The sequence below is a fragment of the Hemicordylus capensis genome, chromosome 5 (assembly GCF_027244095.1).
Source record: "Hemicordylus capensis ecotype Gifberg chromosome 5, rHemCap1.1.pri, whole genome shotgun sequence".
NCBI classification, from domain to species: Eukaryota; Metazoa; Chordata; class Lepidosauria; order Squamata; family Cordylidae; genus Hemicordylus; species Hemicordylus capensis.
In genome coordinates, this window is record NC_069661.1 from 250,794,046 (window position 1) to 250,819,414 (window position 25,369).

The 25,369-nt window shown below is 48.7% G+C and overlaps 1 protein-coding gene across 1 annotated transcript in view; it reads right to left on the reverse strand.

Annotated features, from left to right (window-relative positions):
- LOC128327361 (store-operated calcium entry regulator STIMATE-like) overlaps positions 1–25,369 on the reverse strand; it is a 59,410-nt gene that overhangs the window by 10,097 nt on the left and 23,944 nt on the right. Inside the window, exons 5-7 of the mRNA XM_053256137.1 lie at positions 11,503–11,615; positions 9,372–9,455; positions 5,987–6,103 (exon numbers count right to left, since the gene is read on the reverse strand). Of these exons, the coding sequence (XP_053112112.1) occupies positions 5,987–6,103; positions 9,372–9,455; positions 11,503–11,615 (314 nt within the window). The remainder of the gene's footprint in view (positions 1–5,986; positions 6,104–9,371; positions 9,456–11,502; positions 11,616–25,369) is intronic.

Consider the following 25,369-nt stretch of genomic DNA (forward strand, 5'->3'; position numbering starts at 1 on the left):
ATCTGCTGCTGGCAGCAAGAACTGGGACTTTGAGAAGTTTGCCCCATCCCTCAAAACACATCAGATCCCCTCCCTGCCACATTTTCACCACCTGAGGACAGGGCAGTAGAAGCGAAGAGGGCCCTTTGGATCAGCACAATATTTTTATGAACAGAAGGGAACCATGACAAGACAGTGCAATCAGAGGGCATATGAGTTTGATTAAAGTTAGATACAGACCCTGGTAACCACTTTTAAAAAATTGCCCCTCCCCACTTCCAGGGGCTATTAGAACAAATTGCCCCATGAGCAGAAGCCATCAGGAAGGCAAAGTGTCATCATCGCCAACTCTTTAAATAAACTATTTAAAAGCCAACTATGCTTCCTACCATTTTAACGACCACAAATATTTATGTACCTCTTTTCAACAAAAGTTCCCAAAGCGGTGTTTACACAGAGAAATAATAATGATAAGAATAAATAAAGATGGATCCCTGTCCCCAAAGGGCTCACAATCTAAAAAGAAACACAAGATAGACCCCAGCAACAGCCACTGGAGGGATGTTGTGCTGGGGATGGAAAGGGCCAGTTGCTCTCCCCCTGCTAAATGAAGAGAATCACCCCTTTTTAAAAAGGTGCCTCTTTGCTTAGTTAGCAGGGGAACCTATAAACATCCCTTTTGCTATTTTTATACAGTATTTATGTAAACTGTTCCAAGAGTCTTGTGGGATGAAAAGCATTGTAAAAATGTTCGGTGCTGTAAATAAATACAACATGACCAAAAGAATCCTGTGCCAGAGAAGCAAATGCTTTTCTGGCCCAGGATTCCTCTGTATAACTTCCACTCTTCTGCACAGAGTTCTGTGTTCATCTACATGGGCTTCCCTTCATTGCCAGCCTAAGATGAAACCTGCAGAGCCTTCACACATTCACCCAAGAGATATTTCCCCCTCTTTCTTCTCTTAAGCATCCAGCCTGAGGAAGAGTTTTGTGTAACTTGAAAGCTTGCATTCCACACCATCACTTTTGGTGCTAGTCAAGCTCTTGTTTTACTGCCCCTGAGAAGCTTGATTCAGTAAGCCTAGCTGACGGCACTTCTGACAGCAGAAGCACCTAATTTTTTCTAAATTAAAATGAGAGCCATTTCTTCACTCACTGCCATTATATATAATCGTGTGTAGAGGAAAGAACTGCCCACCTCTGTGCTCCTCTGCATGAGTTACTGCTATGGGTGTGTTCCCTGACCAAATGAGAACAAAGACTGAAGCAGAGATGCAATCAAGTACCATCCTTGGAAGGCAGGCAGCTCTGCGGCATCCACATTGTGGTGCAATTGAACAGATAATAATGCCTTTTGGGTTGGTCCATTGGTCCAGCTAGGTCAGTAATGTCTACATTGACTGGCTGTTCTGCAGGGTTTCAGAAAGACGTGGCTTTCCCAGCCCTACCTGGAAGTTGTTCAAACGGGGCTTTTAAAGCCCTTTAACTCGCATCTCCTCCAGAATGGAGGGGGTGCGTTCACATATTGGCCAGATTTATCTTGAAGTCCCTGCGGGTTATTGGGGAGCAGTTCATACACTATTTGGGTTTTTCATTGCTCATTAGAGTGTAGCCCCATTTATATCCAGGGTAAAAAAAAATCCACTATTTGTGTTGGTTTTTGGGGGACATCTATGGGTTCGCAGTAAAGCCTCCCCATAAACTTGCAGTAAAGTTGACCGCTTTTACTGCTGTGTGTAAAAGTCCCTGGAGGTACTCCAGACTAAACCCAAGACCTTCTGCATTCAAAGCTATGGCCTCTCCCCAGAGCAGAAACCTGGAAGAATTACAAGCACCAAAACAGAGAGCACCGGGGAGTAGGGATGTGCACGGTCCGGCCCAGTCCGGACCGGCACCGACGGGGGGCCCTTTCTTTTAGGGCGGGAGGGCTTGCTTACCCCTCCCGCCTCTTCAGCCCCCTCCAGCGCCCGTATTTAACTTAAAAGCGGGGCGCTGGAAACCAGCCGCCCCCCGCCGCCGCTACCGCCGCCCCCCCCGAGCAGATTAACAATTAAGGGTGCCCCTGCCGTCGCCCGCCCGCCAGCCAGCCAGCCAGCCCTCCCTCCTAGCTGCCCGCCCGCCCGAGTGTGTCCTTACCCAATGCTTGAAGTAAACGAGAGGAGCTACCGAACGGTGCTCCTCTCGTTAGCAAGGCCTCCAGAAGACTGAAGGCGCTTTGCGTGTGCGCACATGCGCGCGCCGCAAAGGACGCCAGAGGCCTGGTCTACCTGCCGGAAAAGGGCCGGGTAGACCGGGCCTCCGATCATCGGAGGCCCGGTCTACCCGGCCCGGCAGGGTAGACCGGGCCTCCGGCGATCGGAGGCCCGGTCTACCCGGCCTTTTCCCGGCGGGTAGACCGGGCCTCCGGCGTCCTTTGTGGCGCGCGCATGCACGCGTGCGCAAAGTGCATGCGCGCGCGCGCAAAGCGCCTTCAGTCTTCTGGAGGCCTTGCTAACGAGAGGAGCTCCGTTCGGTAGCTCCTCTCGTTTACTTCAAGCATTGGGTAAGGACACACTCAGGCGGGCGGGCAGCTGGGAGGGAGGGCTGGCTGGCTGGCTGGCGGGCGGGCGACGGCAGGGGCACCCTTAATTGTTAATCTGCTCGGGGGGGGCGGCGGTAGCGGCGGCGGCTGGTTTCCAGCGCCCCGCTTTTAAGTTAAATACGGGCGCTGGAGGGGGCCAAAGAGGCGGGAGGGGTAAGCAAGCCCTCCCGCCCTTAAAGTCATACCCCCCACCCGGACCCGGACCACCAAGAGCCGAACCGGTCCGGCAGTTCGGCCATTCCTTAGAATGGCCGCCGGACCGGCTCGGACTCACCACTACCGGGGAGCAGACAACACCAGACTTGTGAATCACACAGAGATATACATCAATCAAATTATCAGTTTCTTACACTATGGTAACAGTACTTATGCATAGCTTGGTAATTTCCGAAATAGGTAGAGAGATACGAAAAAAAGCTGTGGAGGGAGAGAGAGAGAGCGCGTGCAAGCACAAGTACTATTGTCCACAACAGGCTAGAAGATTGCAGCAGTAAGCCAAGAGGTCTCCCCTTCCTCCTCCATGGGTCTTTTATAGTGGGGAGCAACTGCAGGAGAGAGGGCATGCAGATACCTCTTGCCTGTGGGCTCCCCAGAGGCATCTGGTGTTCCACTGTGTGAAACAGGATGCTGGATTAGATGGGCCTTGGGCCTGATCCAGCAGGGATGTTCTTATAGAGAGTTGAAAATTTAGGTTGCAATAAAGAGCAGGGGAAGAGAACTCTAGGATGGTCACACAGCAAACATACAGGAGCACGTGCAAGGAAGGGAAATGAAAGGGACCGCTATCTATCTACTAACCTTGTTCTGCCCTTCGACCATAAACACATCTGTAAACAAGGGAGACGGGATGCTGCCCCCAGCCCATGAGGGCATTAGCCAAGAGTGGAAACAAAGACTTGTCAGGAAAAATATTATGGATCCTTTCCTTTGAACTTACGACTGTGGAAGAAGTTGCAATTATGAATCTCCTGGTCTATGTTAGGAAAGGGCTGTGTGGTTTTATTCCTCACTTTCATTTAGACTGGCTTTTGGTCCCCCTGGTTCGTGGCTATTGTAGGCATTGACTACAAACATGTGGAGCAGAAATCTTTAAAAAATAAGTCAAAGCTAAGACAAAAAGTGGTGTGTCGGATCAGAAGTCTCCTGTGTGTTAACGAAGAGGAAGGGACAGAATAGGGCAGGGATGGGCAGCAGGGAGGCGACAGGTACGTTTAGGAGGGTCTTATCAAAATGATGTTGTTTCCCTTGCTTGCGCCCTCCCTCCCTACTTCTCCCAGTTCCTTTGTTCACCCTCCTCCACCGCCCACATGTCCAGTGTTCTTGGCTGTGTCCACTTGATTGACAAGTTCCAGCCTTTGGAACCTTTGTTCAAGCATCCCGTGGCTCTCCACTTCTTCCAGGGTGTTTTTTGGGTTGTGTGTGGGGAACATCTGGGATCCAAAGCTACCATTCCGGGGCATACCTTGCGGTAACTTCCCAGCACCCCCAAAGGCCCCACAGCCTTTACAGGACCTTGTGGAGAGGAGACTCTGTGCCTATCCACACACTCCGTTAGCAATCGGCAACATATAAACAGATGGAAAATCTTCCACAATATATTGGCCCCCATGGAAACACTTCCAGATTTGGTCTGGGATCTGACAGCCAGGTACCTGTATTTTCCACAAGAAAATACAATGTAAAAATGTTACATTGGGACAGACAAGGGGCAGCCCGGGGGCCCAATCCACCCTCAGGCTCTTACTACGCAGCCCTCAATAGCTTCCAAGGACCCCGTCCTCTCTTTATGAACTTTCTCCAAGGCAAGCTGAAGCACAAAGGACTCATCATCCGCACTGCTCCAGCATGAACAACCACTGGTGTATTAATGGAGAAGCAGAGTAGGCATTTGCCCACAGCGGCAAAATTTGAGGAGCAGCAAATTTTGTGGTTCCTCAGCTTCTGCCGCCCCTCTTTGGGGGTGGCTGTGGGGAGAGAGGCAAAAGTCCCTCCCTCCGTGAGCGTGGGGAGAAAGGCCCCAAATGGGCTATCTGCAGACAGGGCCATTCAGTTATTTGGGAAGGAGCGCTCTCTCTCTCTCTCACTGCCCCCAGCCCCGTTGCCCCATCCCACTGCACAGCGGTGTCGTTTTAGAACGAGTGGAGCTGCAAGGAGCATTCTCTCTTGCCACCCCCATCGCCCCATCCCATCATGTAGGCAGTGGTGTTGTGTTAGAAGGTAAACGGGGGGCATTCCCCCCAGCTCCCCCGCTCTGAAGCAACCACCACTGCGTCCTCCATTGCCTACATCCCGCTCATCATCAGCATTTTAAAAAAGGGTGAAAGGGGGGGACTTTCCCCTCAACCCCCGCCCCCCCCCCACACACAGTCACTGCTGTCCACAGAGAGGGGTGGCAAATCCTTAGCTGCCTATGGGCAGCAAAAAGCTTAATTGGTCCCTGTGAACAACATGAGCTTTGGCAGAGTCCTCCTTTGGGTTATGCACCTTGGAAAAAAGCTAGCGCTTAGTGCACATGCTTGGTTCACTCCCTGGCATCTTTGGTTAGCAGATGCTGGAAGTAGCTCTGTCCAAGGCCTCAGACAACTGCTGCTGTTTAGAGTAGATCTGCTTCTGGGCTAGAGGAATGGCCTGAAACAATGAGCCTGTTATCGCAACCAAATGGGGGGGGGGCATGACCCTACCTCTGCCTCCTAGAGCACCCAAGCCCCCAGTTGGATTTACTTGCCCAACCCCCACACGACCAGGCTGCCACATGCTCTGGGAGGGAAGGAAAAGGGGACATATCTGAGGTGTGCAAGGCGAAGATTCTGCCAAAGCCTCAGTTGGGGTTGACATTGGGGCAGGGGGGATTGAAGACCCCTTTGTCCCTATCTTGTTGAACCTGGATGCAAGCCAGTGGATGGAGGAAATGTTACTGGACCTTCAAGCCTTCTTCAGATCAATTTAGGGCCCCCATTTAAAAGTTAGTGCTGACCAGGGATGCCGTCAACTGGGGAATTACCAACAAGAAGTCATCTTATGGTGGAAATAATGGCAGATATCCAATGGTGCACCTGTGCAATGAATGACGTTGCACTTGCACAAGAAGCTTGCAGAGTTGTGTGCAGCTGTAGTGCTCCACGTTGCTGCACAACTGCTTCTCTGGGACACGCAAGAAGGTTGTAGGGCAAAGACAGACGACGTTCCTTTCTTTGTGCAACATTCTTGAACCAGCACAACAGCATTGTGCTAGTGCAACGCATACCCGGAACACAAGCTCCCAGTGCAAAGGAACTCACCTGTGCAAAGTTGGTGAGGATGCTGGCCAACACAAGCAAGCAGTAGCCTTTCTTGTATCTTGAGCACGCTGCTTTCATGACAAGCAGCCACAGAGCAAAGTTTATGACTGGCAATTGAATACAACAGCAGCAACCCTTCTGTCCCTACCTGGTACTCTTCATCCTTCACAGCATGAGGGGTATCCATCATGCCACTGATTTCGAGACTGTCCTTCCGCTTGTACTTCTTCATGATCAAGCTGTCCACCACCCAGAACATAACTGCCTTAAAAATGAGAAGGGGGGGAAAGAATATGAATACCTGGAGAAGGGTGGAGAGGGTTTTGCTGTCAACTTCTAAAGGCAGAAGGCAGGAGGCTTCTCAGCAAAAGGCTGATGGATTCTGGCCACACCACACTAACTGGAGCACCAGAGAGTTCAAACGCATCCTTCCATTTCTCAAAAATATAAGAGAAATCCCAGCCCCACCAGCACATACACCATACAGCCACAATACAGAAGCCAGCATTTTGGAGGAGGCACATCTATTCATGCCTTCCTGGCAAGACTTCAAGGAGCCCATCTACAAAAAATGCTGGGACTGATTTATCAGAAACAAAGCCGTGCTGTGTTTCATTTTAAGCGTTTAAACATCAACCTTCCTGCCAAAGGGCTTTGGCATTAAACATAAGCCATTTTATATAGGAAAAATATCAAGGGAAGTGGTTTCTTTCTGCGTTTTCCCCAACTAATCTCAGGGCAAGCACCTAGGGCACAGTTTCGGCCAAGTACACATATAGGCACAACCAAGACATCGCACACTCAAGTCATTCAAATTTGGGTTCAGAAACGGTCATATCACTTAAGGGTTTAGTTAGATTACTGTGCTGCTGAGATATGTAGGGGCCACATGCAGTTTGGTTTGCTCCTACCTCATCAGTTGAATTCATTCTAAAATTATTTATTTTATTTATTATATTTCTATACCTCTCTATCCGAGGGTTCTGGGTGGTGTACATTTTCATTCTACAATTGTATTTATAGTTACCTGATGTTACTGTGGATAATGCTTAGTATTTCTAGGGTCGATTCATTAATTTGCCTGTGTTACTGTCCAACTGCATTTGTAAATGTTTGAAAAAATATCCAAAAATAAAAAGCCGGGGAGGGACACCCATGAAAATATTTGCACCCAAGTTATGATCATGCAGCACTATTCACTGCATGATCACGGCCATTCTACAAATAATTTAATCTGGCTTCCTGCTAAAATACTTACTGCAGCCAGACATCTAAGAATTCCAGCTTGGTTGGAGATTTCGTGTTGCTTTTCCCTCAGAATTCTAATCTTTAAAAAAAACCCAGCAGAACTGTAGTCCACAGCATTGCACAGACAACTCTTCAGAAGTCAACGTTGCATTGGCTAACCTAGATAGCCAAAGGGCTGTTGGGATGAGTTTTGTTTACAAGCACTCCAAGGCCCACCTACTGGAGGCAGGTGCAATGCTGTGGCTTGAGGGAGACACTTAGGATCAAAATGGCTAAGTGTATTTGGCTTTGTTCTTTGTGCATTTTTAAGCCGTGACTGGATCAGGGCCACAATATCTGGATTAGAGCCCCAGCAGCTGCTGTTCTCCATTTCTTTGCCACTCTTCCATGATGCGCCTCATTTTCCTATCCCACTCTCCAACAGCTTTTCCTACTATTTATCTTGGGTTTGCTCGTTTGGCTGGTTTTTTGCCAGAAGGGCTTCAGCAGCTGCCTAACAGGTTTCCATTCACACCCCACGCTTCCTTTAGATGCAATTTGCCGGCGTCGCTGGAGGTTTCCTGCCATTTCATTAAAAGCTTTTAAAATGAAGGTTGGTGATGGCTTTTAATCGGGTCCTACAGCCAAGTATGTCAGCCTCCTTAACCAGGCACCACCAACGCCTGCCACTGGCCACACCTTACGTTCTTTTCAATCTCGCAGACGTATTGGACTCATTCTTCTGGTGGAGAGTCTCGGGAGTTCAACTTCCTAGCCTGCAATGCTCTTGCTTGCCTGCCAGCCAGCAGGTTCCAGGTTTGTTTGTCTATCTGTAGCCCTTGCCTTTCTCCCCAGGGCAGCAGACAAAGTTATCCTCCCACCCATTTTTATACCAACAACCCTGTGAGGTGGGGCTACACTGAGAGATCGTGGCTGGCATCCTAACAAGAGTGCTTGCAGAAGGACACTGCCCTAGTGCAAAGTTCCCGCGCTAGCTACTTGTGCCAAGCCTGAAGCTTGCGAGCTGGGAGTAGTGTTGCACAAGTGCAAGCATGCTCGGAGCAACACTTGTGCAAGCCGCACCATGCCACATTGGATCCAAAGGGAACTTTTGCACAAGAGTCTTCTAGCACAATTTTGGACAAATAGGCAATCTTTTTCACATCGGAGCAACTTTGCTGGTTATGCAAAGGCTTCCTTCTGTCAATGGCCATCCAGTGAGCTTCATGGCAGAGCAGGATTCATATGGCATTCTTTGCCATGGGATGCAGTGATGGCCTCCAGCTTGGATGGCTTTAAGCGGGGCTTGGACAAACCCATGGAGGACAGGTCTATCCATGGCTACTTGTCTTGATGGCTACAAGCTGCCTTCAGGCTCAGAGGTGGGATGCAGCTGGGTACCAATTGCTGGGGAGTGATGGCAGGAGAGGGAGCCCTACCTTCATCACCTGCTGGGGGGCTTCTCAGAGGTATCTGGTGGGCCACCATAGGAAACAGGATGCTGGTCCAGATAGGCCTTGGGACTGGCCAAGCAAGGCTCTAATGTTCTTGCCCAGGTTACATAGGAAGCTGTCATATGCCGAGTCAGACCATAAGTCCATCTAACTCAGCATTGTCTACCTAGACTGGCAGCGGCTTCTCCAAGGCTGCAGGCAGGAATCTCTCTCAGCCCTCTCTTGGAGATGCTGCCAGGGCGGAAACTTGGAACCTTCTGCTCTTCCCAGAGCGGCTCCATCCCCTAAGGGGAATATCTTACAGTGCTCACACACCAAGTCTCCCATTCATATGCAACCAGGGTGGACCCTGCTTAGCTAGAGAGGGAAGTCATGCTTGCTACCACAAGGCCAGCTCTCCTCTCCTGCCCTAACCCCAGCATCGCCAAGGGTGCCTGTGGACCTCCGACCCGTTTCCCCCTTCTCCCTCAGACCTCAGCACAGAGGGGAGGGGTTTTTGTCCCTCCTCCTTCAAGAAGAATCTCAAGAACCTTCTTTCCCAAGTGGGCGGAGGGCTCCACCCTCTGCTCTGAAAGGAAGTCACACAGATAGCAGACCCAAGTTTTTTGGGGTTGGTGCCAAGTGCTTCCCAGAAGCTGCCTGCCCCAGTGACCTTCCACGGCATCACCCAGGTCACGCTCTCTCCCCCTCCCCCAGACAACCCCCCTCCCTTGCCAAGCCCACCAGCGCAGAGTCCCTCCCTTGTCGACAATTCAGAAGTGGAAGCTCCCCTTCCCCCCCCCCCCCGAGCAAAGCGAGGCTTCCCGGTCCACGAACTGTCAAGACTGATCATTTCCTTCCAGCTTTACTTACATTGACTATAAAAGGGACGACGAGCATCACCAGGACAAGCTCCAGCTGAGGGTCGGGGATGTAATCCAGGAGAATTTCCTGAAGCTGGAAGAGGAAACGCCACACAACTTGTATGTTTACAAGACGGGAACTCAAGGGACCCTCGCTATGCCATCACTGCTGCCGCGCCTTCCTGCCTTTGGGCTTAAGCCTGAAGCCCGACTGACAGGCTCACTCCGATAATTCCACAGTTGGGCAAAACAAGCAGAACTATTTCTCCTCTGTAGCCTCGGTGAGGGACCCTGCGAGGCAGCTGGCTTTCTGGAATGCTCACACTTCATTTAAAAATGTAACACAGGAAAGGATGCAGAACGTAGCCAGGTGGATATTTCCCGATACAAAGGCACGAGAAAGAATCAGCCCGTGCAGACCAGCTTACTTGGCTTGGTTTTCAGAGTTGCACATTCAACCAAGTCACAGAGAGACCTTTCGGGGCCCTATTATTTCAGCTTGAAAGAGGGGAAGGATTGCAATGGGAAAGCACTCAATTTTTGTTTTATTGTCAGATTTATATACCACCTTTCATTAAAATAATCCCAAGGCGGTTTACAGCATATTTAAAACAATACAAATATATTAAATACAAATATTAGATTTCAATAATTTTAAATACCACCAATCTTTTCACGTATACACACACACACACACACACACACACACACACACACACACACACTAGCCCTTGTCTAAAAGCCTGAGTAAAACGTCATGTTTTTAATGCTTCATAAAAGCCATTATAGCCACTTAATGGAGCAGCAGGGAAATAACTTGCCTGGTTTGGATCCCCACTGGTATGTTTCATCAGGCAGCAGCACTACAGGAAGATGCTGAAAGGCATCCTCTCATACTGCGCAGGAGATGGTAATGGTAAACCCCTCCTGTATTCTACCAAAGAAAACCACAGGGCTCTGTGGGTGCCAGGAGTAGACACCAACTTGACGGCAAGAAATTACTTTAAAAGCCATTATAGAGGCTAAGGAGAGCCAGGAAAGCATTTCAAAGCCTAGGGGCAATGACTGAGAAGGCCCTGTTCCATGTGCATGACAACCAAACCTCCCTCATTGTTGGCACATGGAGCAGAGCCCCCTATGATGATCTTATCAGAGACCTTTGGGTGTCAGGTAGACCTTCAGATATCCAATAGGGATGTGCATGGAACCAGCTGGCCCGGTTCGGTTCAAGTCTGAACTGGTCTCAAACCCAAGCAGGCCAGTTTGGTCCAGCACCCCCTCTAACACACACTCCAGCTCGGTTCAGGGGAGTTCACGGACCTTTTTTTGTTTTGTTTTTTCAAATTAACCTTATCCCCCTCGGGGGAGTTCCTGGAAGTGGTGGGAGGTGGGGTCCGTGGAGGTTCCTCCTCCTGCTTTCTATATGCCCCCCTCTGGCCAGTTCTTTGGCCGGTTTTCGGCCTTCCCTGCTCAGCGTGGTGGCCATTTTGGAGGCCATGCGCCTTCCCAACTGGCCTCTGCATGGCCCGGGCCATGAAGAGGCCAATTGCGCAGGTGCACAGCCTCCAAAATGGCCACCATGCCAAGCAGGGAAGGCCGAAAACCGGCCAAAGAGCCGGCCGAACCAGCCAGAGGGGGGCATATAGAAAACCAGCGGGGGGGACCTCTGCGGACCCCTCCTCCGTCTCCAGGGACTCCCAAGGGGGATAAGGTATTTTTTCTTAACACAAAAAGAGGTCCGCGAACCGCCCGGATATCCAGGGGGGTTTGGTCCGGGGTCAGACCGAACAGAGGATGGTTCGGTTCAACCCCAAAGTGTCGAACCGAACCGGCTCAACGTTGAGCCAGTTTGCACATCCCTAATATCCAAGGCCCCAAAATAGCAATCTTCTCTGCTTACAGAAAACTAGGAAGTTGGGGGAAGAGTTCTAGACTATTCTTCTCCTCACATCATTTTCTATACACAAGAATATTTAACAAAACAAAAAACCAGACATCTCACCTGAACCCCAGAAGGATTCTGCCATAAGGTTGTGTTAAATGGGTGGATCATCTCTTAAATGTTCATAGAAAGGTATTAGGCAACTGAATGCCATTGGACAATCTCCCCCTTTTACAAATGCAACATTAACCCTGCTTACCTTTGTCCAACCAGGAATAAGTAAGACAAGGCTAATAGTAGTTTTCTCAAAGACCATGATTAACAAATAGAGAATGCATTGGCCAACCCAAGCAGCAGACTGCGGAGGATCTCCTGGAAGAAAGCAATAATAGAAATGATGATGAGGCAGTGAAGAGGTACTTGCTGAAGAGCTCTCAGCCTTCCTAGAATTTCATGCCAAAGATATATCTCTCTCTCTCTCCTGTACAGAGATGCAGTCATAAGAACCCAAGACCAGCCCTCCTGGCTCAGACTACAGGCCCACCTCAGCCAGCAGTCTCCTTCCCATAACGGCCAAAAGGTTGCCTCCCAGAAGCCACCATGGCTATTAGTTCATAAATCTGTGAAGGACAGGCCTGTCTAATCCTCTTCCAAATCAATCTACACTAGTGGCTGTCACCTATTGTGGCAGACAGTTCCGCAGGTTAATCTCAGCACTTGAGAGTTAGAAGAGATTTTGGAGGCGTTTTGTAGTCTGGCCCTCTGTGCAGATGCAGTACAGCAGTCTGCTGCAGTATTCCTCGCAGATGGGCAACATAGGAAAGTAGTTAAGTTTCAACTTTATTATAAGAAGATGCTGAGCAACGCACCTACAAAACAGGAAGTCAGTGGTTGCTCAAAAACAGCCCCTACTCCTGACAGATTGACGACACAGTTAAGCATGATCACACGGCCCCAAGGTGCTTAGTCCAAGATAGGCTCCGTTCCTGGGCAGCCATATCCTCCTGGAAAGCTTCCAAGTAGGACAGCCACGTTTGCAAGCTAAACTACTCCCCGTGTCTGACGTCTGACGCAGGGGGCGGGGCTGGGGGCTGCAGCGGGCTGAACCCAGTTCACCTCTGGTCTCCTTCCACGCCTGGTCCTCAGGTTCAATCCCTGGCAGCATCTCCAGTTAGGGCTGAGAGAGACTCCTGCCTGCAGCCTTGGAGAATCCGCTGCCAGTCTGTGAAGACAATACTGAGCTAGATAGACCAACGGTCTGACTCAGTATAAAGCCCATCTTCCTATGTGCCACCATTCCTGGGGAGTAGTCTGGCAGTCACACGGGACAGGACCTTCTCTGTGGTGGCCCCCTTCTTTTGGAGTTACCTCCCTCAGCAGATCCAATCTACTTCCCTTGCTGCAGCTATTGCGGCATGTCTTAAACCCACAGACTTGTTCTGAGAAGTGCTTGCTACTACTGCCTGTTGAGAAGTTGTATCCCTCTTAAACCTGGTGTTTTAATATTATAGTTTGTTTTTTGCAACTGTGTGCTTTTCATTTTATTTTGCTGTTATGTAAGCTGCCTTGAAATTTTAATAAAAACAGGATATACCTTTTTATAAACAAACACATATACACAGTGCCTCTCATTAACTTGGATAATAGACAGCGACTAATCCAATGACCATGAAATTAATCTAACCCTTCTGAAAAGATACTTATGCTCGAGTTTGAAATAAAAGCATCTCCTTCTTGGTTTGTTTTTAGAAAGACCCTCAAGACACACCTGTTTTCACTAGCCTTTAACTGAAAATAATTTTAATAACCTGTTTTATGAGATTGTTTTTATTGTGTTTCATAGAATTCTAATCTGTATACACTATTTTGTACACTGCCTAGAGAGGTACATATCAGGCAGTATAAAAATAGGATTAAAAACATAACAATTGTGGCAGCTGATTCCATAAATTACATTTTCATTAGGTCGTGGGAAGGAGGCGGACAACCTTTCGTCCCAGGAGCATCCCCAGATGGCAATTTTCCTTTCCTTCCCCACAGAAGGGCAGGTGTGTATTCAAATATTGTCCAGATTTACACTGAAGTCACTGCAAGCTATCAGGGAGCACCCCATCCCTGATTCGGGTTTTTCACCGCACAATGAAGCTTAGCCCGGTTTATGTCTGGAGTAAAAAAAATCCACTTTTTGCATCTTTTTTTGGTTGGCTAATAGATTCGCTCTAGGATATCCCTCTCCCTTGTTTTAGCCTGCTGTCTGGGAATGCTCCAAGTCACCCCGAGCTCAACAAATGCTGCCCACACAGTTTGCACAAGTCTAAAGTATTTTTAAAGCTCTCCACCCCCAATAAAGCCTCACAGTGTTTCACCTCAACCCACAACCTCCAGCATGAATACTTGTGGGGATTTGGGACATTCTTATGGGCCACTGGCATAGCTATGATATGGTCCAGGTTATCTTAGAGAGCGCCTTCTTCTGCATGATCCCCACTGCACATTAAGGCCATCTGAGGAAGTCCATCTCCAGTTACCACCGGTGTGTCTGGTGGCGACTCAGAGGCGGGCCTTCTCTGTAGCCACTCCTGGGCTGTGCAATGCACTCCCAGCAGAAATCTGTAATATGAATTCATTATTGGCCTTCAGGAGAGCCCTCGGTTTTGGCCTGGCCTTCCAGGGTTTTTAAACTGTTGTGTTTTTAATCTGCTGTAACCTGGTTTTCCAGGGTTTTAAAACTGTGTTGAAATGTTTTAATTGTTAATGTTTTATGGTCTTTTATAGTCTCTGTTTTTAAACTGTTAATTGATTTTAATTGTTTTGTTTAATGTAAACCACCCTGAGCCATTTTTGGAAGGGCGGTATAGAAATTGAATAAATCAATAAATCAATAAATAATGGACACAAAAGCATCTCCTTGTATTGAGAGCAGAAAGCCCTTTTACCCAGTGTGGTTCTAAACAAAGGCCAACATTCAAAGCAATGGCACACCAGCAAAACAAGCAAACATGCACCAAGAAAGCTAAAAGGTAAAGAACAAGGACGTGTAGAATTGTACTACAGTGAAGAACACAGGAAGCTGCCTTCTACCAAGTCAGACCATCGGTCCATCTAGCTCAGAATTGTCTACACTGACCCAGATGCTGGAAACTGAACCCAGGATCTTCCGCATACAAAGCAGATGCTCTGCCATTGAGCTAGCGATGCTTCTAATGCACACACGAAGCTGCCAAACTGAGTCAACTCATTGGTCCAACTAGCTCAGCATTGGACACAGTGGTGCACCTAGGTAATTTTGGAGCCTGGACCTAAAGGACTTTGGAGGCCACCCTCCCCTGCAAATTAAGCATCAACATGCTCCGTTGGGCAACGACACCACCCAGGACAGACTAAAGAGGATTAAAGATGAGACACACACCCCGACCACGGGCTACGGAGGCCCTGGACTTCGGCCTGGAAGTCCAGGGGTAAGAGCGCCTGATTGGAAACTGATTGGCAGCAGCTCTCTGAGGTTTCAGGCAGGAGTTTCTCCCAGCCCTACCTGGGGATGTCAGGAATTGAACCCGAGATCTTCTGCATGCAAAGATGCTCCTCCACTAAGCAATGGCCCCATCTCTTATATCATGTAGTCACCCATCCAGATGCAAACCAAAGCAGACCCTGCTTAACAAAGGGAACTCTCCATGCTCCCCACCATCAGACCAGCGTTCCCTATTAAAACAAGTGAGGCATGCCGAAGTTGCGAGCCTGCTTGTGGAGCACTGCACTACAACGGCGGCCGAATAGTTTCGTGCCAGCCCAATGCCCTTCCACGAGGGACCCATTGCTTTGGAGGCCAGCCAAGGCCTAGAAGTAGCCACATCTCTGAGGACAGGAGACGGTCGAGGCAGGGCAGGCCAGCACAACCTCACGTTGTTGGGCCACCAGATCTGAAAAGCCCTTGGAAATTGCATTTGCAAGACAAGCCAAGGCAAGTGGGGTGGGGTGGGCTGGGGGGGTTAGGAAGCAAATAAGCAGCAGCATTCCTTATGGATCAGCAGCATATTCTGAAGCTAACTCCGCCAGCAAATCATTCAACCTCATGCCGAAACCATCCAGATGTTCTCTTGTGGGGATGCAACAACGGTTACGCTCCTTCCAAAAATGACATAAACGGATTTAGGCCTGAGCCAGTGGCTCATCAGGTCAGCTCTCTGTTCAGGGGGCCAACTCTGGGGAGTCAGTGCGGTGCTGCGGATTGGGTTCAAATCAGCTCCAGGGCTGCACAGTAGAGGTGTGAAGGCCTGGAAGAAACCCGGGAAAAAGTGGAAGCACAGGTTTTTCCCTGAAATAAAATGGGTCGTCCCCACCCTCCCATTTTCCAGTTCCCCTCCCAGGCCTTCACACCTCTAGTTCACAGGGATAGCTTCTTGTTCAGATCCATCTGCCTTCCCAGACCTCCTGTGTAGTCTAACTATGAAAATGCAGCAGTAACGGCCTTGATCATATGCAGAGCGCTTCCCTTGACCACTCTGCAACCATAGCCAGTCCCAAGAAATCAGAAATTAAGGGTCAGTTTGGGTGACAATTTGTCTGCCGACCTGACCACACGCAATAAGAATGTGTGTACCCCGCCACTGGGATGTCTTCTTGACATCCCATCATCTCTTGGTAGTGGGGACTGTTCATCATCCAAATGGCCCCTCCACTCTCACTTCAAATACTTTAAAAAACATTTGCTGAATCTGTTCCATTCAGATGCCCCCCTTCGATCAAGGGACATGCCAGGATATCCACAGAGCACCCACTTCTGGCATATCCCCTTCCTCACTCCCTGGGTGGGGATGGGATCATCTGAAGTGGCCCAAGAGCAGTTAACTAAGGCCTTTAGGCACTCTGCTTTGCAAGTGTTACAGCTACATATGCGGGCATGTACAGTCTGTCGCAGCAGGGAAATGCTTGACTAACAAGCAGAAGGTTGCCAGTTCAAATCCCCGCTGCTGCTATATCAGGCAGCAGTGATACAGGAAGATGCTGAAAGGCATCATCTCATACTGCACAGGAGGAGGCAATGGGAAACCCCTCCTGTATTCTACCCAAGACAACCACAGGGGTCTGTGGTCGCCACAATTCGACACTGACTCGACGGCACACTTTACTTTACATTCTGCCCTGCACTGACAATATTCACACATTGCACAAACCGTGCAAGAATATTTTTTATTGTCTTTGTTGAAAGATGGCCTACAGCCAGAGTTCTCAACCTTGGGTCCCCAGTTGTTGGGTTGCGGGGGGAGAGAAGGGATAGTTCCCAGTTCCCTTTAAATTCAATGGGACATACTCCCAGGAAGGGGGAGCAATAAAGATTGCTGCCCCCACCCAAAAAGGCCCTGCAGATGCCCATGACTACAACTCCCATCACCCCCAGCCACAAAGAGATGGGACAAAACAGAGAGCTTTCCTTCTGCACTTGAACTTTGCTTTCCCTCAAGCTCAGCCTACCCCCAGCTGGTGTGTAATGATCCTTGAAGAGAAATGGGTTAGCCAACAGATTAAAAACCCAGAACAAAACCGCAGAGGACTTTAAATGTCCCCCAGCTGCTCGAACTCCACTAAATGTTTCCAGATGCAACCTCAAACATGGATGCAAATGATCTGCTTCTTTAAAAAAAAACAACCTGTAACCGCCCATCTGCTACTGCCAATTGATTCTTCATCTCCATGTACCACAGGGAAATGGCAGATATCGCACATGCATCCAGGTTCTCTCGCACTGCCTGGGACCACATAAATCAAAAACCAATTTATTCATCCCTCCAAACCGGACTGGCTTCCTAATGCCTGAGTTAACTGTAACATCAGTGCAAAGAGTGGGTTCCTCTGAGGAGCTGGACACCAGAACAAGAGTATGAGGGTCATGGAAGTTGAGAGACTTACACATCTGCGAAAGATTTTCTGGCTCGTGGAGAAGAAGTGTTACAAACAACATATTTATGGGAGAAGGCAGAGACCTGGTTCCAGAGAACTGTGCAATGAAGTCTGTGCACCCAAGGGAACTTCCTACTTGTGTTCTACTGGCAGCAGTTTTTCCTGCCGAGAGGTTAGCCCTCCAGGAGGTTTTAGAGACAAGGCTCCCCCACAGCCCGAATCCACTCCTAATTGGAGTGTGCCAGTCCACATATTCGCTGGATTTAACCTGACCTCCCTGCGGGCTCTCAGAGACCAGGACAGACAAGGCTTTGTTTTTCTCCAAAGGTCCTCCAGGGTAAAAAAAATCCTCTATTTCCAGCAGCTTTGGGAAAAACAACAACTGGGGGGGAGGGTTCTGCTTTCTCCGAAGGTGTTGATGGAGGTGCTGATGGCCATGCGAATGGTCCATCTAATCCCTTAAATTAAAATGCCTAGAAGATTCTCTCTTCAGATACTCTGAGGCACAGAGCCCTATGTGAAAAACTTCATGATGATAAACCACTTCTGAATAAGAGGAGAGCTTCCAAGCAGGCTGCAATATGGCAGGTAAACGAAGCACATCTGTGGTCAGTCAACAGCAGAGAACTTAAAAGTGAGAAGGAGGAGATGCTAAAGTGACATACAACATGCGGACGCAATTTAGCAGGAAGTTACCATTCACCTAACCAACCCATAAATGATGTAAAAGGATCAGTGCACACACTAAAAATGGCATATCCTTTAAAGCAATAAAGAAGAGAGCATAAGCAACACAGCCAAGAATAATAATCCAGTGCTTCTCAACCATGAATCTCCAGATGTTGCTAGACTACAATTCCCATCATCCCCCAGCCACAATGGCCTTTGGGAGTTGTAGTCCAACGACATCCGGTGGAACCAAACTCGAGAACCCCTGAATTAATCTGCCTCGTTTAAAAGGCTTTAGCAAGTAAGGATGCTGACCCGGCAGTGAAAGCAGCCCATCTAAGGATCTGGTTGGGGCTACACTTGGAAGGTTGAGTTCTCCCGCCCCACGCAGGAAGAGCGTACAAGCCAGGAATCACAAGTTTGGAAAATACCGAGACAGCTGGATAAATCTACTTGCCTCCGGAGAGCAAAACCTAGAAGTGTTCCTGGAGCCATTTTTAGCCTAGTCAAACGATAAGCGGTTCATTAGCCTCTGAATGAATAGTTTCTGGATGTATCAGAGAGAGAAGCTGATTCAGCAAAATGTTTGGAGGTTTGAAGCAAGGCTGCGTGTATGCTCTGGAGAGATGGTTTCTGCCAGAATCTGATCCATCCCATCAGCAATGCTGAGAGGAAGCAGACACAATGGTATCTGACTGGGGCTAAAACGAAGACAAAGTAATTGCATCCACCACCACCCCCAATTCAATAGACCAAGCAAGCCAAAAAAATCTTTCTCCAAAGGCTGCACATGCATTGAGCTTGGAAAACTACGAGGCCAAAGAGCTAGCCAGCACCAAGGCCTGTGGTAACAGTTGCATATCGTTCAGGGCCACTAGGTGGCACTGTGTGGAGAGGAAGGGAAGGTTTGGAAAGGGAAGATTAAAGTTAGTTTCTGTTTCAGCTCAACACGGTGTCCAGGCTCTGTTATCTCCACAAGACCAAGCTCAGAAGAGAAAGGCAAGCAAGAGAAGGACCTGATAAACAGCTTTTAAAGGCTTCAGGGTCCAACAGAAACACCCAGAAGCCTGCTGGAGAGGAGAAGAAGAGGACAACATCTACCCCAGGGTGAGAGGCTGGGGTGCCTGCCTGGCTGCCTCTTCTGCTCTGCCCCCTTGGTTGCCATCCCCCCCTCCCCAGGACTGGTTGTGGAGAGGCTTTGCAGGACTGGGGCTGCAAGGGTGACTGGGCAGTTTTTCCTGGTCCCACCTGCTGAGCTTGCTGCTCAGCCTATATAGGAAGGCTGCCCGTGGTGGGCCCGCCACCGAAGGGGCGACACCAAAGGGGGTCGCCCCTTTGGGGAGAGACGAGGGCGAGGGCTGGACATTTTCTCCAGCTATTTGTATAGAGGGAGGCATTCAACAGTGGGGCTTCTGCTTAAGTTGGTTTAGAATTGGGTTGAAGTTGCAATGTGTGTGGGTTTGTCTGGAGATGGGGAGGCAGGGAGTGCCTTCGTTGAATGTGGGGCAGCTATTCCAGTGGTGGTGGGGAATAGAAGAAGTAATGTTGGCAGGTCAGCAGGCTATTCCAGGGGAAGGGTAGTCAGAAACTTAATAGCTGTCTCCTCTTCCGGCTGTCCTACCAGCTCTTTAACATCGGGGAGCACTGCCAACAACCCACATAACTTTTCCCTGCTCCTCTGCAATGCCAGGTCAGTCCAAAATAAATCAGAACTCATCCATGATTTGATCATGGATGAAGGGGCCGACCTGGTGTGTATTACCGAGACTTGGTTGGGGGAGGCTAGTGGCCTAGTCTGATCCCAGCTTCTTCCTCCAGGATATTCTATAGAGGAGCAGGTAAGGGGATATGGACAGGGAGGTGGAGTGGCTGTGGTCTATAAGGATAAGAACTCCCTTACCAGGGTCCCTGTCAGGGTATCGGACCATCTCGAATGTGTGTACTTGAGTTTGGGGACCAGGGATAGATTGGGACTTCTGTTGGTGTACCGATCGCCCCTCTGCCCAAAGGAATCCCTTACTGAGCTCATGGACTTGATTGCGGAACTCGCATTGGAGTCTCACAGACTTTTGGTGCTGGGGGACTTCAATGTTCAGTTCAGAATCAATTTGTCCGGGGCAGCTCAGGAGTTCAAAGCGGCCATGACAACTATGGGCCTATCCCAAGTGGTCTCTGGACCTACGCATATTGCAGGCCACACGCTTGATCTGGTCTTTTACTCAGATCAGGGTGGTGTTCCATGGGTGGGGACTCCTACGATCTCCCTGTTGTCATGGACGGACCACCATCTGGTTAAGGTCGGACTTACAACCACTTCCCACCTCTGCAGGGGCGAGGGGCCTATTAGAATGGTCCACCCGAATAAGTTATTGGATCCGGTAGGATTCCAACAAGCCTTGGAGGGATTTAATGTTGGATCTGCCAGTGATCCTGTTGATGGCCTGGTTGAGAATTGGAACAACTTGCTCACCAGGGCAGTAGACACAATTGCTCCTAAGCGTCCCCTGCGACCTGCTTCAAAACTGGCCCCTTGGTATACGGAAGATCTACGGGGGCTGAAGTGACAAGGTAGGGGGCTGGAGCACAAGTGGAGAAAGACTCAACTCGAATCTGACAGATTGCAACATAGAGCACATGCTCAGGCAATACATGCTGAGCATAGATCTATGCTCAGGCAATACATGCGGCAAAGAAGCGGTTTTTTTCTGCCCATATTGCTTCTGCGGACTCGCATCCAGCGGAGTTGTTCAGGGTTGTGAGGGGACTAGTATCTGCCCCGCCTCCCTAGAACCAGAATTTGGAGTCATCAGTTATCCGCTGTGATGTGTTTAAATAATTTTTCGCAGATAAAATCCCTCAGATTTGGGCCGATTTAGATGGAGACTCCACAATTAATTCGATGTCTGAATTGGAGGTGTCCGACAACTCCTCTTATGTGGTTCGACTGGATCGGTTTCAGTTTGTGACTCCTGAGGATGTGGACAAGCTGCTTGGAGCGGTGAGGCCTACCACTTGTTCTCTTGACCCTTGTCCAACATGGCTTGTTTTGTCTAGCAGAGAGGCTGTTGTAGGAGGCCTTGTGGAAATCATAAATGCTTCTCTGAGGGAGGGCAGGATGCCTCCTTGTCTCAAGGAGGCAATCATTAGACCTCTTTTAAAGAAGCCTACATTAGATCACTCAGAGTTGAGCAACTATAGGCCTGTCTCCAACCTCCCATAGCTGGGCAAGGTAATTGAGAGGGTGGTGGCCTCTCAGCTCCAAGTGGTCTTGGAGGAAACTGATTATCTAAACCCATTTCAAACTGGCTTCCGGGTGGGCTATGGGATTGAGACTGCTTTGGTCGGCCTGATGGATGATCTTCAGTTGGGAATTGATAGGGGAAGTGTGACTCTGTTGGTCCTTTTGGACCTCTCGGAGGCTTTTGATACTATCGACCATAATATCCTTCTGGAACGTCTGAGGGTTTTGGGGGTGGGAGGCACTGTTTTACAGTGGTTGCGCTCCTACCTCTCGGACAGATTCCAGATGGTGTCAATTGGAGAGTGTTGCTCTTCAAAATCTGATCTTAAGTATGGTGTCCCTCAAGGCGCCGTACTCTCTCTAATGCTTTTCAACATCTACATGAAACCGCTGGGAGAGATCATCAGGGGATTTGGAGCAGGGTGTTATCAGTATGCTGATGACACCCAGATCTATTTCTCCATGTCAACTTCTTCAGGAAATGGCATATCCTCCCTGAATCCCTGCCTGGAAGCAGTAATGGGCTGGATGAGGGAGAATAAACTGAAGCTGAATCCAGATAAGACGGAAGTACTTATTGTGCGGGGTCAGAACTCCAGAGACTATTTTGACCTACCTGTTCTAGATGGGGTCACACTTCCCCAGAAGGAACAGGTTCGCAATCTGGGAGTACTTCTGGATCCACACCTCTTCCTGGTTTCTCAGGTTGAGGCGGTGGCCAGGGGTGCTTTCTGTTACCTCCGGCTGATACGCCAGCTGTGCCCATTTCTCGAGATCAGTGACCTCAAAATAGTGGTACATCTGTTGGTAACCTCCAGACTGAACTTCTGTAATGTGCTCTACGTGGGGCTGCCTTTGTACGTAGTCCGGAAACTTCAGTTGGTTCAGAATGCGGCAGCCAGGTTGGTCTCTGGGTCATCTCGGAGAGACCACATTACTCCCTTGTTGATGGAGTTATAACTTATAAAGCCCTGAACGGCTTAGGCCCTGGGTATTTAAGAGAACGTCTTCTTCGTTATGTGCTCCACCGCCCATTGAGTCACTTGAGGAGGTCCGTCTCCAGTTACCACCAGCTCATCTGGTGGCCACAAGGAGACGGGCCTTCTCGACGGGCACACCCTGAAGCCACAACCGCCGGGGGCCACTGAACCCAGCAGTGGAGAGTCTGACTTTAAAAAAACACAAAAAAACACTAATTCGAATGTGTCTGGCTCCCCTGAACTGGTTCAAGCTGAAGCCCTAGAAGCGGTTAGAGCTTGAGCCAGCTCGAGGTCGAGCCAGCTCACACATCCCTAATCTACAGTGCATGCATGTACAGATCCATATGCAATGCAGTTCTTCACACATTCTTTAAAATGCACATACAGAAATACATTGAATGCCAGGGAGGGTACTTGGAACCCTCTGTATGCAAGCATGCAGATGCTTTTCCCAGAGTGGCTCCATCCCTTAAGGGGGAATATCTGACAGTGCTCACACATGGAGTCTCCCATTCAACTGTAAACCAGGGCAGACCCTACTTAGCAAAGGGGACAATTCCTGCTTGCTCCCACAAGACCAGCTCTCCTCAACTGCACCCTGCATTTAAGGGGGCCTGTGCCCAGATTTATGTTAAAAATGAAGGCACACAAGTCATTTCATCGCTGCTGCTTTTTGGTCTTTTTACGGTCTTGATTTTAATATTTTAATGTGATTTTATGGAATTTTATTGTATTAACTTTTGGAAACCACCTTAAAACCTACCTATTTGGCCTGGCCTTCCAGGGTTTTAAATGATTAACTGTTTTAAATTGTTGCCCTGATTTTCAGGGCTTTTAGCTGTTTTATTGATTTTATTGTGTTTTAATAGTTTGATTTTAATTGTTACTCTGTTTTAATTGTTTTTATCATGCTGTGAACCGCCCTAAGCCATTTTGGAAGGGCAGTATACAAATCAAATCAATAAATAAATGTATGATTTTTATGTAAGGTGGTATATAAATGGAATAAAAGTAAATAAATAAAAAATTCATGAAAACACATGTACTCCAGTCCCGAGGGTGCTGAAGCCTCGTCATGAAGCTGATTGCCTTGTAAGGGAGCACCGGTTTTGCTCCAAGCTGCTCTTATGTGCGCTGGGCTTACTTTTAATCCATGCTGATTCCAATGCACTGAGCAGGCAGCAACTCCGCATCTGTCTGCTTTACCATCGCGTCTCTGTGGAATGGTACACCCCGCCCCGCTGCAAACGTACGTAGAAACAGAGAGCAGCAGCTCTGCAGAAGCCCAGACGGTGAAAATTTTACTACTCCTCTGCAGCAAGGTTGAAGCTAAAACGGAAAGGTCATTTCCATTTAAAGAGAAAACATTTTCTTGACAGTCCTGCAGAGAGGGAATGCCAAGAGCCTTGGGGATACAGGATTAACATTCAAAATGTAAACAGAGAGACGGGCTCAAGGGCTACAATGTCATTTTTAAAAATGATGTTTAGGCCCGCCATGCAGGCTGCTTCACCCTAACACACATTCCTTCAGTTCGACAAACTTCTTGCCATGAAAAGTCTCTCCGCTCTGCCTCATCGCAGGCCACAGCCCTGCCTCATGAACCTTAAGTGGTGCTGATGTAGGGAGCAAGACCCCTCAAGACAAGTCGATCTCCACCCCCAGTGCTAAAGTCCTGTAGTTACTTGAACAACAACAAAAAAGGCACTTTTCACATTCTCCAGGTCTTATTCTATATTGTCAATCAATTTATTTTATTACACATGAAGAGCGATTCTCCACGGGGTCATTTCTCTCCATTGGTGGCAGAACTGGTCTGGGAAAGAGAACTTTGGAACTGGGAAGTAGCCAGTGGGCTTCCTTCCAAGCTGCTGACGGGCATTATCCTAAGCATGCCAACTCGAAAGCTAACTCCATCCAAGTCAACAGGACATCCTGCAGAGGGAGGTTCCAGACTAAACTAGTCATGACCAAGTCTCATTAAAATGAATGGGTTAGTCTCTATCCTGCCAGAGATGTGGGGTTGAAAATTTTCCAAATGGCAATGGGTCCTACACTTTGTTTTCCCATGTGAAATTTTCCATTTCTAACATTGCCTGAGGAAGTGTGTAAGAAAGCGCATATGTTTTACTAGTTTGTAAAGGTAAAGTATGCCGTTGAGTCGGTGTCAACTCCTGGCGACCACAGAACCCTGGTAGAATACAGGAGGGGTTTACCATTGCCTCCTCCCGTGCAGTAAGAGATGATACCTTTCAGCATCTTCATCGCTGCTGCTTGATATAGGTGTTTCCCATAGTCTGGGAAACATACCAGAGGGGATTCATACTACCAATCTTGCTCACTAGACAAGTCATTTCCCCGCTGCGCCATTCGGTGGCTAATATTAGTTTGTAAACAGGTGGGTAATATGGTGGGTTTTTCTCTTTTAAAGCTAAATATATAGGTCAAACATGCCAACGGGGTCACACCCTGTTTAGAGTATCAGGGAAATGTGCATAGCAAAACTGAGAACTTTTATGCAAATGAGAACAAAATTTGGATTGGAAATATTTCCTTTAAAAGATCTGGATATTTCCCCAGAAAACTCACATCTCTGGATGCTGCCCACTACATTCATTTGGGGTGGGTGGTGGGTAGGAAACATTAATGGAACATTATTCTATTTCTGGAAGAGAAACAACATGTGCAACAAAACTGGTCCCCCTAAAAATGCACTGCACCTCTTTCTGAGCTGTCCTCTCCAATATCCCCCCCCCGCCCCCCGGTGCTGTGCTGCTGGCCTTGGACTACCTGCCAACCTCCCCCCAGGAAACCCTGCTCTGGATCTTTGCCCCAGTGACAAGCTTCACAGACACTGGTTCCCACCCGTCTTTGCCAGCCATCTCTGTATTAGTCATTTAAGGTATTTATAGCCTGCCTTTCCACTGCATGCAAGAGGATGATCAAGTCAACTAAAAATGAAACTTAATTTCATTTCTCTCCAACTCTCCTTCAGACCACAGATTCACAAAAGGATAGTCTACACAAGCAAAAGAGAAATACTGGCCGGGCTCAGAAGTCAGACACGCTCACTATAGGCCGGGTGGAACACCATTGTATTTTTCTGGAGCCTATATGCCAAGAAGCCGCCTGGGGCAAGAAGCACCTGCATCTGGGGGCCACCACAGAGAAGGTCCTCCTCCACTTGCCTGCCAGCCAACCCAGATGGTGGTGGGACATAGAGCAGGGCCTCCCATGATGACCTCAGTGGGTGGTGGTGGTGTCATATGGGAAGCGATGGTCCTTGGAGCATCCTGGTGCTAAATATCTCTGCATAGGCACCTACATTGGAAGCTGTC